At 47.0% G+C, this 16014-nt stretch overlaps 1 protein-coding gene across 3 annotated transcripts; it reads left to right on the top strand.

Moving 5' to 3' along the window:
* The first annotated feature begins 6238 nt into the window (after positions 1–6238).
* On the top strand, positions 6239–15842 carry TMEM120B (transmembrane protein 120B). 3 transcript variants are annotated; one of them, XM_066200105.1, is made up of 12 exons: positions 6239–6361; positions 8656–8774; positions 9661–9777; positions 10523–10582; positions 11153–11248; positions 12301–12390; positions 12862–12924; positions 13875–13936; positions 14188–14280; positions 14678–14742; positions 14903–14971; positions 15185–15842. In XM_066200105.1, exons 1-12 carry the CDS (start codon positions 6293–6295, stop codon positions 15296–15298), a joined length of 1017 nt encoding a protein of 338 aa, XP_066056202.1. In that variant the 5' UTR covers positions 6239–6292; the 3' UTR covers positions 15299–15842. The 3 variants fall into 3 exon arrangements, with proteins under 3 accessions (XP_066056202.1, XP_066056201.1, XP_066056203.1); XM_066200104.1 differs by having other exon boundaries at positions 12862–12927; XM_066200106.1 differs by having other exon boundaries at positions 12862–12927; positions 14903–14975.
* Positions 15843–16014: the final 172 nt, after the last annotated feature.

The raw sequence follows: 16014 nt of genomic DNA, 5'->3' as shown, positions 1-16014 counted from the left end.
CCAAGTGTGAGTGTGACTAAAGGCAAATATTCCATTTCCCATGGCATGTTAAGGGCCATGGAGCCAAAGGAGACAAGGCCACTGCCTGGGAAATCAGGTGTAGGAAAATGAAGTGGAGGGAAGGAAGAGGTGCTCCACGCACAACATGGTGTGGTAATGACAGAGGGAGATCTGTACCAAGGGGAAATACACACATGGAATTTCTTGTGTTAGATTCGATGAACTGGGAAGATGGCAGCTGCTGGCAAGCATTTCCAGGGATGTAGGAAAGGCAGAACTTAAAGACTTCTTTAAGCAGAAAAAAAAAAAAAAAAAACAAACCCAAAAAAACCCCACGTGGAAGCTGACCAAGTTAGGAAATACTTATACAAGAGAAAACATCTCCTGCTATTAAAAATGAGATGAAGATATTCAGGAAGGATTTATGCACAGTTACTCATGTTAATGCGTTCTGGTTTGGGGCAGAGCCTAGAAATTACTGAAGACAATCATTCCTGTGTTTCTCCATGGCCAGTTGTAAGGGCTGGAGTGGGGACAGAGGTTTGGGGAGGAAATAAAGAAACCCGTGAGGGAGAAGAAAAAATGCTTATTGCAGCCCAAAATCTACAGTCTGAAATTACAACCAGAAATAGCCCTCTCTGGAAAAGTATTAACTATTTATTATTTCAGCCCCTATACTGCACTGTGCTTAACTGAGAGATTGGCAATTAAAATAATTAGCTAATTCAGACCATTTTATTTGTTTATTTTTAAAGGGCATGGACTGCCTGAGGTTTTTGAACTGCAGGTCCAAACTATGTCACACTTAACCACAGCTTCTGCTAACTAGAAGTTACATACATATTTGAAAATTAATATACATTAAAAAGCGATAAAAACTTTAAAAGAGTTAAAATAGTTTAGCAACAAATTGAAATTCACAAATTGGGATCAAAAACTGCCTCTGCAAAAACCTCTGTATCTGGATATGGCAGAGGGTGCTGCCTCCATTTCTGGGTTGTTTATTTTAAATTCTTCTCCTCCTGGTCTGTGTGTGTGTGTTATTTCACTTCCACGGTCCCAGAGTGGGTTATCAGCACCCTCACAGACCCTTCTGCCCTCTCCAAGGAGGCTTCACAGAAACATTTATCTAGGAAGAGGCTGTGTGTGATTCCCATCTACAGTTTTCTTAGTTCAGATATAAACATTTGAATCATACTTAATTATTTTGTCACTTGATAATATCATTCTGTGTCTTTTTGTATTACAAGGGTACAGAGTGGGAAAGTGTAGGCATTTTCTTCTTACAAAAAAAAAAAAAGACAAAATTAGACCAGCTTGAAGAGAAGGTGGTGATATTTGAAGTTTTATCAGAAAGTTCCTTTGACTCACTCAACTGAAATTCTACTTAGAAAATGTCATTCCATTTTGAGAGAAGGAGCCCCCTTAGTAAGTAGGAGGTGGGGATAGTTTTTGTAAAGAGTGTCAGATATATCTAGAATATATAACTCAAAGAGTGAGATATAAACTCAGGCTGACCCAGAAATGTCCTAACCAGACTCTCTTCCTCTCCCAAGAGCAGCTGTTTCCAGGCACAACATTGAGGCCACTATGAAAAGTAGGGTCAAACACTCAAGTTAGGATGTGCTAGGAGGAGAATTTGGAGGAGAAATACCCTTCTTGGCTGTTTTGGTGTCTTTTTCTTGTTTCACTCTGACACTGACACCAAAACAACAGTGAAACCTTCACCAGGCAGTGCCAGGGCTTCAGTTCTCCTCCTGTTTGTACTGTTGCTGCTTTAGTTGTCTGGCAGATGATTAAACCTTACATTTATTAAGACTGAAAGGAAGCTTTTAAATCTGTCCATGTAAATGTTGCTGTAATTCAGCCCATTATTCTGCCAACACAGTTCATTGCAATGAACTCCGCTCCACTCCAGGCTGGACACACTGAAGATCAAGCCAAGCACTGGGAGTTTGTGCATGGAAACATGCCCAGAAACACCTTTCTGCAGCAAGGTCCTGTGACATATGATGCACTTTCATTTTTTTTTTCACTTTTAAGGGCAGGATTTTAAAAAAATATTTTTCTAAAATTAAATATAGCCCAAGGCCCTCAGTCTTTTACATTTGAAACCAACCATTTTTGTACTGAAAGGAGACAGCTGCTCCAAGCTGAGTTTGCTCTCACTAAGCTTGGGGAATCACCCAAGCGAAATGTCCAAACCAACTGAAAACTGTCAGAATCAATAAATTAAATTTATTCTGGGAACTTCGTAGAATAAATAGAGAAAAAGCATTTAGGGAAACATATGCTGGAATTCTTTAAAGGTGAAGAGTGTGACAACAACATACTGTGGAAGTGGGATGCTCAGATGTGTGTTTTATGGCTGCTATATTCAAAAGAAAAGCCAGGGAAGAGGTGGGAGGGTCTTGGACTCCAACCAAGCCTGTGTTGGTGAGCTGAAGGAGCATCCCCCCACTCTGCTGTGAGGAATTGTCATTAGCAGGATTTAGGAGGGATTGAAGTGAAAGGTTTGAGTTGTCAACTTCATCTGGTTGGCTTAAGAGGCAGCCTTGTAGGAAAGCATTTAAAATTCTTCCCTCCTTTTTGCTGGAAGCAGTTCTCTCAAGATAAAAACCGTGTTGGTTTTTCATCAAAACGACCTAAAGTTAAACCCCTGCGTTATCTGGAATGTTCAGGCACTTAGATAGTCATGCAAATGGAAAGGTTGAAATCCTGGAAGCTGACACCAGATACCCTCTCCCCCCCACCGTGAATTCCCGCAGATTTACAGCTCATGGTCTCTGCTTAACTACCTGCAACAAGGTAGAGGTTTAAAGGTAAAGTTGTGATGTTAATTCCCGAAGTCACCCAAAGCTGAGAATTATTTACTGACCATGGAGGGCTTTGCAAGACTCTTAATATCATTGGAGGCAGATAAATTTGGCCATACTTGAGCTAATGCCTCACTTCAAGTCCTTAATTTATTCCTTAATTGAGGGATAAATCAGGATGAATACAAGATGAATCAGCAGTATCAGTCTCCAGCTGAAAAATGTGCCAAGTATTTTATTTATCACGGCTTATTGTCACTTGATGTTAGAACAGGGACTCCTCTACATTTATATTTTGTCCTTTCCCTTTTGTTGTGCTGAAAAGAATCTGAATTTCTAGGACAGGGGAAGAGCATCAAAGGAAACAGCCTCAATTACCTTAAGAGGAAAGAATGAATGGAATTTGCATTCAGGAATAGTCTGGAGGGTGAAGGAAAGGAGCTCAAATGTGGCTGCACGTATATATAACTATGTGCACTCAAACAAAATCTAACACCCAGAGAACAAACAGTCACAATCTCACTGATTTATTAACTCAATTTCTTAGATACGTTTCCTGGCAGTGAAAGGTTGGTGAGCTGGGGATTAATTAAGGTAAAGGCAAACCAGAGATTTCATGTCTGTAGATCTGCTGTGCAATGGCCTTAGGTGATCTCTGGCAGCAGAAAACAGCCATTAGAGCTTGCAAGATACCTTGAAAAATGATCATAAAATATTGAAATTCAGAGGGAAACCACCATTCCTCATGTGGTGCCACAAGTGAGAGACAGGTGAGGTGTGGGAACTCTGAGCAGCAGCTGCACAGAGCCCTGCTCCCCATCCAGGGCTGGGGGGATCACTGTTATCTCAGCTTGCTTTGGTTTTATTCACAAAGATGTGATTTAAATAATGAGATTATACAAACAGCTACAGCCTCCCAGGAGGTGGAGAGAGCTTACAGGTAATTCTGAAGTATTTAGTAACAATGCAACGGTAAATAATGCAGAACCAGCTGTAAGGCCAGCCCTGCTACACTCACATTGTTTGTGCTTAATTAAATGTTTTTGTGGTTTCTGTTTGAAAGAAAATGCAGATCTCTTGAATGAATATTAATTAGCATGGCTTAGTTAAAAAGCTGAAAGAAATCTTTTGGGGTAATCACTATGCACAGCACAGAATTGTTCCTCGTCAAGAGGTGTAGGGGAGAGGTAGGAAAGTTTGGGATAAATGTCTGGTGATCCCTCGGTGTTCTGGGAGAGCTCTGGGGCTGGCACAGCAGGGCTCAGAGTGGGAAATGCACATTTCCTGCCTTTGTATGAGAAACACCAACCACTGCCCTAACGAAATGTCACAGCCTGCAGAATTACAGCCCAGGACAAATATTCATGTCTGATAAGGGTTTCCTTCTGCTCCTTTGAGGCTTATAGATCAGCAGTGAAAGGAATACTTTTAAGGGTTATTGACAATTTATGATGTCTTCTATAAGCACCTTTTTCTGAATGTTAGGACTGACATAAGCAATCCTACTAAGGTTGAAGTGTCTTTACTTTCTGGATTCCCACAGATCTGCAGGAAGGTGTCAGCACCCCAACAGCAAGGGGTAAGATGCAGCTACATCTTAGGGGTGGCTCTGTGATAAACTGAGCTGACAGAGAACTGCAAAGGTGGAGGGAAGGTTTTCATGTGGGAAGGAAAAATAACTTTGCTGGCAGGGAGTTTTCCAACCTTGTGGAGAACTGGAAAGTTTCGGCACATATCCAGCGCAGAATTAACATTCTGATCCATGGTCCTCCTTCTTCCAAAGTCTCTAATCCCAAATCCAAGCCTCCTGTAACATAAAGTCCTGTTACACAGGATTGTGGACAAAAGCTAGAATCCAGGAAAAATTTCACACAGACGTAACAAATTCCTGTGACATTTCTAGTATGTTGATTAGTTTATTCTTCTACTTCAGCATTACCAAGATGTGCCACAACAAATGTGTTTGATCTCTGGACAATCATGGCCTCACTGGAGAAGCAGCAGGGACAGTTCAACATCCCTGGGATTGGTAGTTCTTAAACCAGCAGAAATCCCAAAGCACTGCAAGTTCTGAGTGGGTTTCTCTGGAAACTGAATGCAGAAGCTCATCAATGGCATTTCAGGTGTCCACCCACAAATGTATGAAAAAAACATCCAAAAAGGCAAACTGTGTGAATATAGACCTAGAGAAGGACCAGGGACAGCAAGAACACTGAGGAGTGTCTCTACACCCAGTGTTTTTGTTTGTTGATGTCAAATTCAAGGAAACGGGATCCTACATACACTCCTCATGAAAGGGGAGGACTGAATTTGTGGTTTTACTTTGGCTCCACTCCTCCCCTCCCCTCTCCCTTGTATCTTTTTTTTTTTTATTGCTTCCTTCTGCTTCCCTTTTTCTTCCTCTTTGCCAATTTCCATCCATTCACAAGAAACCCACAGGATGTGACACCAATATTTTTTTCACACCCTGCCCCAGAACATCAGGCCCTGCTCACAGCTGGCCAGTCCAGCTGCTGAGCGGGCAGTTATTGTGAAGACAAAGACATCAGGAATCCTCTTGTCATCTTCTCTCGTATCAAGGACCTGTGACCAAGGTCCAGGCAGCAGCAGGGCTGAGCTGCCTCAGATTTAGCCCCACCGGGTCTGTTTGAGGGGGCTGGCCCTGTGCAGTGGAGGGTTTTATCTCCACTCAGCTCCATGTGTGATGAACCACTTAAAAGGCAGGAAGATGCTTCCATGTCACATCACGGAGCACTTCAGGTACTGCCACAACTCGGGGGAGCTCAGGAGAGGTGCAGGCCCTCCAGGAGGTGACCGGGGCAGGGGAGGGTGACAGCAGCTGAGGGGACGCCCCATTTGAGGGGAGCCCTGGCCTGAGGAGAGCACAGGCCTGACAGGGGGCCTCAGGGGGACCATCCCGGGAGGGGATCCCGGTCCTGAGGGGAGCCCACACCTGAGGGGAGCCCACACCTGAGGGGATTCCACACCTGAGGGGATCCTGCACCTGAGGGGGACCATCCCGGGAGGGGATCCTGGGCCTGAGGGGATCCCGGGCCTGAGGGGAGCCCACACCTGAGGGGATCCCGCACCTGAGGGGATCCCGCACCTGAGGGGATCCCACACCTGAGGGGATCCCACACCTGAAGGGATCCCACACCTGAGGGGATCCCACACCTGAGGGGATCCCGCATCTGAGAGAAGCCTTGACCTGAGAGGGAATCCCTGGCCCGAGGGGCTCTCTGGCCCGAGGGCAGCACAGAGCACACCGTTCCCTCACCTGCCGGTTCCCTGCCCTGGGGCGGGCCGGGGGCGGGGGGGGGTGGGAGGGAGGCGGGCCGGCGGGTGGCGCGCGCCGCCGCGGGGCCGCGCCCATGACCGCGCGCGATGACGTCAGCGGCGCAGGCGGCGCGCGGGCCCGGGGGGTGCGGGCGGCGGGCGCGCGCCGGCGGCCCGGGCAGGTCGCGCGGCCCCGCGCCATGCGGGACCAGCTGGAGCGGAGCCTCGGCGAGTGGCGGGAGCTGGAGGAGGAGTTCCGGCAGCTCCAGGTGAGCGGCGGGGCCCTGCGGGGCATCGCGGTGCCTCCCCCCGCCTGCGCGGACGCGGCTTCCCCCCGCACTGCCCCGCGCCGCCCTTGCCGGCTCCGCTTCGCATCGTGACGCGGGGTCGGCCCCGGCTCGCCCATCCCCGGCAGGATCCCCGGGGCGGCTGGGCGGGAGCAGCCGGGGGTGCGGGCGGGCTCCCCTCGCCCCGCCCGGGGCGGCCAGGCGTGCTGGGTGCCTTGGCCGCGGCCGCGGGGAGCCCGCACGGAGCGCAGCGGGGCTCGGATGTGCATCCCCGCACGGCACCCACACGCCGCCCGGGCCCCGCTACCCCCGGGCTGCAGCGCATGGGACAGCGCACACCGAGCCGTGGCCGTGCCCCTGGTCCCTCTGAGGATGCACCAAGGTGTGGTGCCGCCGTTCCCAGTGCTGGAACGAGGATGGAAAAAGGGGACGCGGTGTGGTTGTGCGCCCATGGAGTTGGTGCAAAGAGCAGTGCGGGCAGCGCCTGTCCCGCCAGCATCTCCTGGCGGAGTTTGATTTCTCGTGGTGGGATACGACGGGTCCAAGTGCTGTTTTTCCATCTTGCAAAAGTGCATTGAGGGGCAGAAAGGTCTCGGAGTGGGGGCCAAGAGCTGTCCTACAAGATGCTTTTATCTCCAGAAACCTTTCCTTCGTTCCCAGCTTGTCATCGGTGCTGCACCTAGACACGTGTTTTAAATCTTAAAGGCAGTTTTAAAGTATGACCGGCTGTTCTCACTCTGGAGGCTGTTTTAGCCTCTTTTAGACTGCTAAACAGAACATGCATGCAAAAAAAAAAAAAAAAAAAGAAAAAAAATTTTAAAAAAGAAAAAAAAGTGTGATTTCCAGATTTAGCTTTTTTCTTAATTAAAACTCAGTTCAGGTTGTACTCCTGTTAGCAGAAACAAGGCTTGGGTGCTGGGGGAGACCAGCTGGCCTGGTTTTGTTGGTCACTTGTTTGCTGTGTGCACCTTCTCACCAAGCTCCCTGCCTGAGTCTGACCTAAACCACAGTAAATGTCAGTGACCTGTCCCTGCCTCAGTTTCCCCACCTGTAAAAGGAAAGTAGAAACACTTTTCGGTGGGGTGGCAGCTGCTGGTGGTGTCATTGACCAGGGATTAGTGCTGTAGAGGTGTGCTCAGCAAAACCACAGTGAGCCTGAAACGGTGAGAGCTGCAGTGCCTGTACGGGGTTAGTTTGGTTATTAAGGTCTTTAAATCAGATACTGGAGCTTGCTTTGGATTGTTCTTGTAAATAAAGAACAGCTACCAGGTGGGTCCTAGCAAGGAGGAGAGCCAAGATTTGGTTTGTGTGGTTTCACCACCATGTTTATCCTCTGGGAATAGCGGTAGGAATTTCCTGTGGTTGTTGGTGTGCTGGTAGGTGATGCAGCCATGCAACCCAAACTCTGCAAACTCAGTTTTCCAACTTAAAGTTGACTCAGAGGTCATTGTTTGGTGCTTGGGGAGCCCTTCCTGAGACCTCCCTCATGGGGAAGGGGGGTGAAATCCATGCAAAGAGTGGAAAAGCAGAGCCCAGGTATCCCTGAGCACAGGGAAGGGTGAGAGCAGAGGCTCGGCTCAATGGGTTTGCAGTTGATGAGCGTGTCCTCGTTATGGCTGAGCACTAATTGGGGGCTTTGGGGGACCAATGAGCTGTGATAGAGCAGTTCCTTCCAGGGAGCATCTGAGGCCACAGGCAGGGACATCACTTCAGCTCTTTAAACCAGAATATGGGGCAGTAGGTTGCTTGAATATCCGTGGGGTTGGGATGGCAGTGGTGGCCAGGAGGTGTCTAAACCTCCAGCCATGGATTTGTGCCTGGTGTTGTGTCTTTCCCCTCCCCCCCAACTCTGTTAGGTCCTCATTTTTTTTCTCCAAGATTTAATCTGGCTGTGAAATTGGAGTGCCTGCTCTGTGATTCAGCCACCATTTGATGGGCATGGATCAGGATCAAATGGAGGATTAGAGGATTCAAGGATTAGGGGCTTCATTGCAGGGTGGGATGGGAGTGAGGAACTCCTGAGTGGGAAAGCTCTTTAAAGAGGAAATGAGATGAGTGGAGAGGATGCTTTTCCTCTTGCAGGAATTTCATCAGGGTCCATGTACGCCCTGTTGTATCTGTACTGGTTTGGCATCTCCCCCTCCTTGCTTGTTAAAGGGGTGCCTGTTGTATCCCATAAAGCCAGGATTTTCCTTGTTTCCTTCGGAGGTGAGGGCCAAATGCCATGAATAACCTAGAAGGGCTCTTCCTACCAGCCATCTCCTCATTTCCTGCAGGAAACACACAAGGTTTACAGGCAGAAACTGGAAGAAGTCACCAGCTTGCAGACAGCCTGCAGCAGCTCCATACACCGGCAGAAGAAGACCCTGAGGGATCTGAAGCACAGCCTACAACGGTAACAGGAGACCTGGAGGGTGGATGAGGCAGGGATGGGATATTTCTCCTTCCCAAAGGCTGAAATGCTTGGATTTTTAGTACTTTTACGGTGCTAAAGTTGTTCCATATCACTGCCAAATAGAAGGTTCACTACTGCATGAAAGAGGAATCCTGTAAATAAAGAAGTTTAAGGGAGCTGGTGTGGGTTTCATCCTTGCAGTGCGTGCTGTGCATTGCAGGACTGTGCAGCTTTTGGCTGTGCCAGGTGAGCAATGCTTTGCTCTGTAAACTGCACCGGAAGAGCAACATCAGTCCTTGAAATTGAAGGTGTGACTTGCTCCTGGGTGGGTTTACAGGAGGGGACTGTCTCTGGCTCCTTGGCTGATCCCAGGAGCCACGGGCTGAATTCCTTGTGTGCAGGCCTGAGTACAGCATCTCTGACACCACAGGCTGCTGGCTCGCTGCTCTCTGGTTAACGTTAATTACTAAAAACCACAGTTTGTCAGTAAATCATCAGTTCTGTGCCCTGTTACGTCCTGAAATACTTCATACCTGAGGAGCTGCAGGCTCTGCAAGGGCAGTGCCTGAAACCAGGCACAAAGTTCCCAGGGTGGAGGGAGCTCCTTCAGAAAAACACAATATTCCCACGCGATCCTGTCACTGAGCTGATGAAGACAGGAGCTGATTTATAAACCAACTGGCTGAAGTAACCTACAGCAGCATAAACCTGGCAGTGAAATAAAGTCGTGATAAGCCAAATGGTGCCGCAGAAATACAGGAGCAAAGCTCAATACCTCACAGAGCCAACTTTTGAACAGCCTGGGTCTTACGACAACATTATTTTCCTTCAAATAAAAAGGAGGTGAAAACATGAACAGGAATATCTTGTTTCTGTGTTCTTGCAGGTGCAAGCCCAGAGCGAGTCCCGAGGAGTTTGCTCTCATTCAGGAGATCAGCAGCCAGATCAAGGAGAGGCAGAATGTCTTCTTTGACATGGAAGCCTACCTGCCCAAGAGGAACGGGTGTGTGCTCTGCCGGGGAGCCTTGCGTGCTCCAGGAATTTTTGATTTTTGAATGTTCACAGCGCTTTGTTCCTGAAGGAAAAGGTTGAAGAAAGACATGTAAAATTGGATTAGTCATAAATCTCTTGCTGAGCTGCTGTGTCAGTTGTACACAGAATTCATTAGCTGTGAGTGGATGTAAATGTGTGTGGGCAGTGCAGGTTTTCTGTTAAAATGACAGTAACCTGCACTGGCAAGGGACTGTGCAGGTCAGTGTTCCACACTGATGTTTTCCTGGGCTAATTTTTTTGAGGGCTGAATCAGCACAAGACTTTTCTCTTTTTATTCTTTAATAATGTTTTTAACCAACTTTAACTTTTTCTTCAGGCGGGTTGCTAGGGCAGAGTTACGTCAGTTGTCAAGGGCTGTGTGATGCTGCAGCCCCTCAGAAGTTTCTGTCAGAAACTTTTTTTCCAGATCCTCCCTTTGTCTGGGTTTGGACAGTGGACACTACGTATATTGCCCTTAGACTGTAGTGCAAAAAATGGACCAGGAAAAGAAACCTTTCCAGTAACTTCCTGGAAATGCTGACCAATGTTTCCATGTGTAAAGCCTCTTCTGTGGTCTTTCCCTCTAGTTTTTCTTAATTAAAACCCTCCAGCAAGTGTGGCTTTGGCAGAGCCACTGTCTCATCACCTCGATCTAGATCACCCTGTGGCGTTCAAATAAAACTTATTTGGGTCTGCTCTCGGCTTTTGTCTTCCAGGTTGTACTTAAATCTGGTGCTGGGAAACGTGAATGTCACTCTCCTGAGCAACCAAGCAAAGTGAGTGAGCCTCCCCACATGTGTGAATTTGGGTTTCTCTGGGGCCAGCTGTGGGTGTGGACTGGAGCCCAGAGAGGGGAATAGGTTTCTGTTAGACCTGATGAGTGAAATGTTGAGGGTGGGCCATTGGACTGGGACATGGGGGTAAGCTAACATCTTATGTAGCTTCAATTGATTCCGTCCATCGCTTGCTTTTAAGCCCAGCTCAGCCTGTGGCCTTAATTGTAAAAGTGTTCGGAGTTTTTTTGTGATGAAAAATGGTACTGTGACTTCTAGGCATCCAGTGCTCTAAAAAATGGAGATATACATATGTATTTTTAAAATCTTGTCGTGCCAACCCAGAAACTAGCTCTGATGGACTTAAGGCATTGTGTTGCAGCTGAGACTGAGCTGATCCTCCCTGCAGGCAGAGCTCTGCCTTTCACCACTGTCCACTGCTTTTCTAAGAGTTTTAGCAAAACCTCTGTCTCTGGGCTTGGCATTTGGCCTTGTATGTGGTTTGGAAAAGCTGAAGACACATTCCAGTCAAACATCTGTTTGTGTCTGTAAACAGCACCTGTTTCCTTCCAGGTTTGCCTACAAGGACGAGTATGAGAAGTTCAAACTTTATCTGACAATAATCTTGTTACTCGGGGCTGTCGCCTGCAGGTTTTTTCTCCACTACAGGTAAAGCTGCATTTTTATTCCTTATCAAGTATTTTGCATAAAATTGTGCTGGGTTTGAATTATCTTATGTACTGTTAAAGGACAGTGAGACAGCTCAGGTGGTGTTTAGGTTTTGAGCAATTGGGCAGCAGGACACCTGCACTTCTTCAACTCTGGCAGGAGCTGTATTTTAGCTAATTGTTTTTCCTTTTTAAAAGAGTCTCTTGTAACTGAGAAAATCCAACATCATGTTTCCTAATGATGCTAAAAATTGATGTTGTTATTCTGGCATTATGCTGTCCTTGGGAACGAACTGTTGGTTGTGCTTGTGGGTTGTCTCGGGCAGGGACCAACATGGTGCTGCAGCTCTGAAGTTACAAAAGCAACAAAAGAGAATTTGTGTGAAATAATCAGACCTGAAGCATTATCTCCAGGTTGTGATAAAGTGTCTGAGCACCAACAAGCTTCCACTATTCAGTTTTGCTTAAAAACCAGGAAGGTGTTGGAGCCACGCACTTCCACCATGGTCTCTGTGTGTCTGAGTGAATGCAGGATTGTACCAGGAATGATGCTGCCCTGTACGGAGGCTGCCCCAAGTGCCCTTGGCTTCAGGAGTTTGCAAATGGCAAAATAAAGTTTTGGTGGTTTGGGGTTGTTTTTTTTTTTTTTGCCCCCGAGCATAATGCTCTTCCATTCTTTCAGTTGATTGGATTTATATAGATCTCATGGAATCTCCTCATTGAATTAGCCTGGAAAGGCCTCTCTTAAATTGGATCATCTGCTGCTTCTGTGGTGCTTTCTCTCCTTGAGCAGCACTTAATGTCATCCCTGCATACCTGCTTATCAGCTCAGGATCTGCAGTGTTGGATCACGGGGAGGGGGAAAGGGGCCTGGAGCCTGGCAGTGCTGCCCATGTGGTTTAGAGATGTTCAGGATGGAACTCTGTGTCCACAGCCTCACTTGGGCAGGTTTTCATCTACCCAGGAGGAAGAAGGGAAAACAGGGAATTCTAAAATGCGTCTTCATAATTAACAAGAGGGTTTTTTACTCTGTGTTTTTTTCCTGTTCAACAGGGTGACAGATGAAGTGTTTAACTTTCTGTTGGTGTGGTATTACTGCACGCTGACGATACGAGAAAGCATTCTCATTAGCAATGGCTCAAGGTACAGTGCCACCTGCAAAAACCATGGAAAGCATGAAATGTCCTTAAGAGAAAACCAGGCAACAAAAAGGCATTCAGCTTGGCACTGAAGCCCAGCAAATCTGAGATGCTGATGGCCTCTCTGCAAAGTCTTTTGTCTCTCTCTTCCTCCCTGGTCACTTCCAAAGGCACATGTGGCCAGCTGAGGTTTGGGGAAGAGAGACGTTGCAGTTCCTAAGAGTCCCTAAGTTGTTGGTCCAAGGTGTTGGCTGGTTTTGGTAGCTGTGGGTTAGTTGTAGATGTGGTCTGGGGTGTGTGTGCTGCCTTGTGTTAGAAGTCACACATTTTTGGTTGGAAATGCCTCAGCATCCCTTGTGCTTGAGTTGGGACATCTGCTTTGCTCCTATTTTTTGGATCATTTTTTGCCTGTAAGGCTGGACTTGAATAGTGAAATCCATGTTTCTTGTCTAACTGCCATGTTTTTTCTGCTCAGGATCAAAGGCTGGTGGGTGTCTCATCACTACGTTTCCACATTCCTGTCTGGAGTGATGTTAACGTGGTGAGTCTGCTCTTGCCTGCTCGAGGTGCTTCAAGCCTGTTTCATGGTGTTTATATCATCTGAGCATTTAAATCCAGTGTGACCATGAAGCTGTGGCCACAGGACACATGGCAGAGTGTCAGCCTTAATATTTGTTTGATGTTACAGATGTTTTCAATGATAAATACAACGCTGCAAGTTTGTATTTACATTGCTGGTTTAAAAAAAAAAAAAAAAAAAAAAAAAAAAACAACAAAAACACAAACCCTGTGGCTGTAACTGGGCTGGTGATAGCAAAATCTTTACAAGTCTCCCAGTTTCTGTCTCTGTAACTAAGGAAACAAGCAGCACTTTGCTATAGAGGAAGGACACCACAAAATGAATGTTTGGTGCCTTTACTTAGCCTTGATTAGAGAGTTTAAAGCCAAAACTGCAAGTTACCCCCTTGCAGTGGGTGGTGGTGTTGGTTAGACAACCCGCGATGCACCCCCCGTGCAACCTGTCCCAACATGGGCATGAACTGATGAGTTAATTATTAAAAATTGTTTTAAAACAACAAAAGCTTCTGCTCCTGAATCTGTAAGGGGCTGACTTAATGGCTGGGGCAGAAGGTCCCTTGCCCTCCATCCATCCTGAACTGCCCTCAGGATAAGCAGCACAGCCACCCCCTGTTGCCGTGCTGGGATTCTCGATGCAGATGATGCTGAATGGCTTTGCTGCCTGGAGAAAACTGTGATAATGGATAACAGGGGATGGCATTTATCCTTGTTAGAGAGGGGAAACCTAATCAATGAGAGCACTTCCTGCGTGGCTGTAGCACCTCTCTGGGCTCCCAATGGGTGGAATGGGCTGGGCACCAGCTGCTGGTTCGTTTGCTAATGGGATCAGGCCTGATGGTGAAGGGGAAGGGTTGGATGCACTGGGTGCTTTTAGCAAACTAATGGATCTCCCCCGTGTTCTGCTTCCAGGCCGGATGGACTCATGTATCAGATGTTTCGCAGCCAATTTTTAGCATTTTCAATATTTCAGAGTGAGTATATCTTACCTTGCTAATTCAGGGGATGAAGTAATTTTGTGTTGTACGTGCTTAGAAGGAAACACTTTTCATTTGGCAAATACTGGAATATTAAATCGCAGGAATATAAAGACAGTGTACAAATATGCAATCCACAAATATAAGCAGTAATTAAATGCTGTTGGATTAAATATTATTAAAGTAGTTTGATACTTACCATACTTGTGAATAACCAATGTCGTGATGTTTTCTCTCTCCTTCTCTAGGCTGTGTTCAGTTCTTACAGTATTACTACCAAAGGGGGTGCCTCTACAGGCTCCGGGCTTTGGGGGAGAGAAACCACTTGGACCTTACAGTAGGTGAGGTCTCCTGCTATGCTTTCTTTGCAGTATTTTTGCACAGGTTTTGGATGCACTGATGGAGAGGGAGAGGGCTGTGTGCCCTCCCAGTTGCAGAGCTGCCCCCTGCCTGGCTGCCTGTGTCCCAAGGCAGGAGGGGCAGTGAGGCTTTTATCCCCCTCCTTGAGTTGTGTGGGTCAGGAGCAGAGAAGTCTGTTCTTTGGCAGCATTTGAAGAGACTAAGAGATGGAGGTTTTGGTCATCCCCAACTTCATCCTCCTCCAACTACAGCAATTTCTAGAAAATATTTTCATGTGGCAGGAATAGCCCTTATGAGGTGGTTTGGGTGGGGAACAGCTGCAGGTCCAGTCCTGGCTCTTCGTGCTCATGTTCTGCCTTTTCTGTCAACCTCTTCCAGAAGGATTTCAGTCCTGGATGTGGCGGGGGCTGACGTTTCTCCTTCCCTTCCTGTTCTTCGGGCATGTAAGTTGGGTGATCTCCTCCTCCCTCTGCGGCGCAGTGCCTGCTGCTGCACCCCCACACAAGGGTGCTTTGGGTCACACACAGCCATGACAAATGTTTCCAAGGTTTGATTCTTTTTGCTCATAATTAAATTGCCTTTTTTTCCTTTTCCCCTTTGCAGTTCTGGCAGCTATACAATGCAATCACGCTTTTCAGATTGTCAAGGCACAAGGAATGCAAAGAATGGCAGGTGCGTGTTGGCTCTGCTCAGAAACAGCACAGAGCAGGGCAGAGGGGGGTGTTTCACCACATCCTGAAAGATATTTGGACATCTGACTCCATTTAAATACCTCAGCATAATGCAGCAGAGTCTGTTCTGTGTCTGGCAGAGCACAGCAGTGCTGAATGTAATCCATGTTGTAATATTACAAGGTAATAAATGCTGCTTCCTCTCCCCTTCCAGGTTTTTGTGTTGGCTTTTACCTTCCTGCTGCTCTTCCTCGGGAACTTCCTCACTACTCTCAAGGTGGTGCACACTAAACTCCAGAAGAACAAAGACAAGGTGAAGAAGCTGTGACTCCCCCTGTTCCCAGTGTGCATCCATCCCTCTTCTCCCAGCAGGGCTGGGTTTGGGACAGATCCTGCTCAACCCCAGCCAGGCGATGGATGGGCTCGGAAGGACTCGCCTGTCCCCATGTTTGGTGAAGGACTCTGCCAGCACAGACTCAGTATTAATGCAAGCATGGCTCTCCAGTCACACTCCTGCTATTTATGTATATTTAATATAAAATGTATTTGCTTCTGGGGTTTTTGTTCTGTATATAGAGCAGCATGCACCTGCCTGGCGAAGCGCCAGAGCTGGGGAAAATGTGGGATCTACTGTAATTCCAATTCTGGAATGATACCTGACACTTTCCAGTTTTATTATTTAAATTCTGGGTATTGGATTTATTGAGGTTTATGAACACTCTGGGTGGATCAGTAATACAGAGCGAATGCTGTTTTTCAAGGCATATTCTCAGTGGCAATACTAACCTATGTGTACTGTGAAAAGAAAATGCTCATCTTTGTACCATACTGCTGCTATATACACTTCTAAAAAGTTATTTAAAGAAGAGAAATTCCTCCTTTGAAAACAAAATCATGCAAGCAAAAGCAGTTTTTAAATGGCAGGGAAGTCTGCTAGCCCTTTTCCAGGGAGACCAGGTCATTTGTCCAGGCCTGAAAGAACCTAAAATAAACCATTCAGTATGCAGCTGCCTCTGCCCCTTTTTAGTAACAAACACACGGTCC

The sequence above is a fragment of the Chamaea fasciata genome, unplaced genomic scaffold, assembly GCF_029207755.1.
Source record: "Chamaea fasciata isolate MVZ Bird 193981 ecotype frontalis unplaced genomic scaffold, bChaFas1.0.hap1 SCAF_18, whole genome shotgun sequence".
Classification (NCBI taxonomy): Eukaryota; Metazoa; Chordata; class Aves; order Passeriformes; family Sylviidae; genus Chamaea; species Chamaea fasciata.
This window is presented reverse-complemented; position numbering and strand designations above follow the sequence as displayed.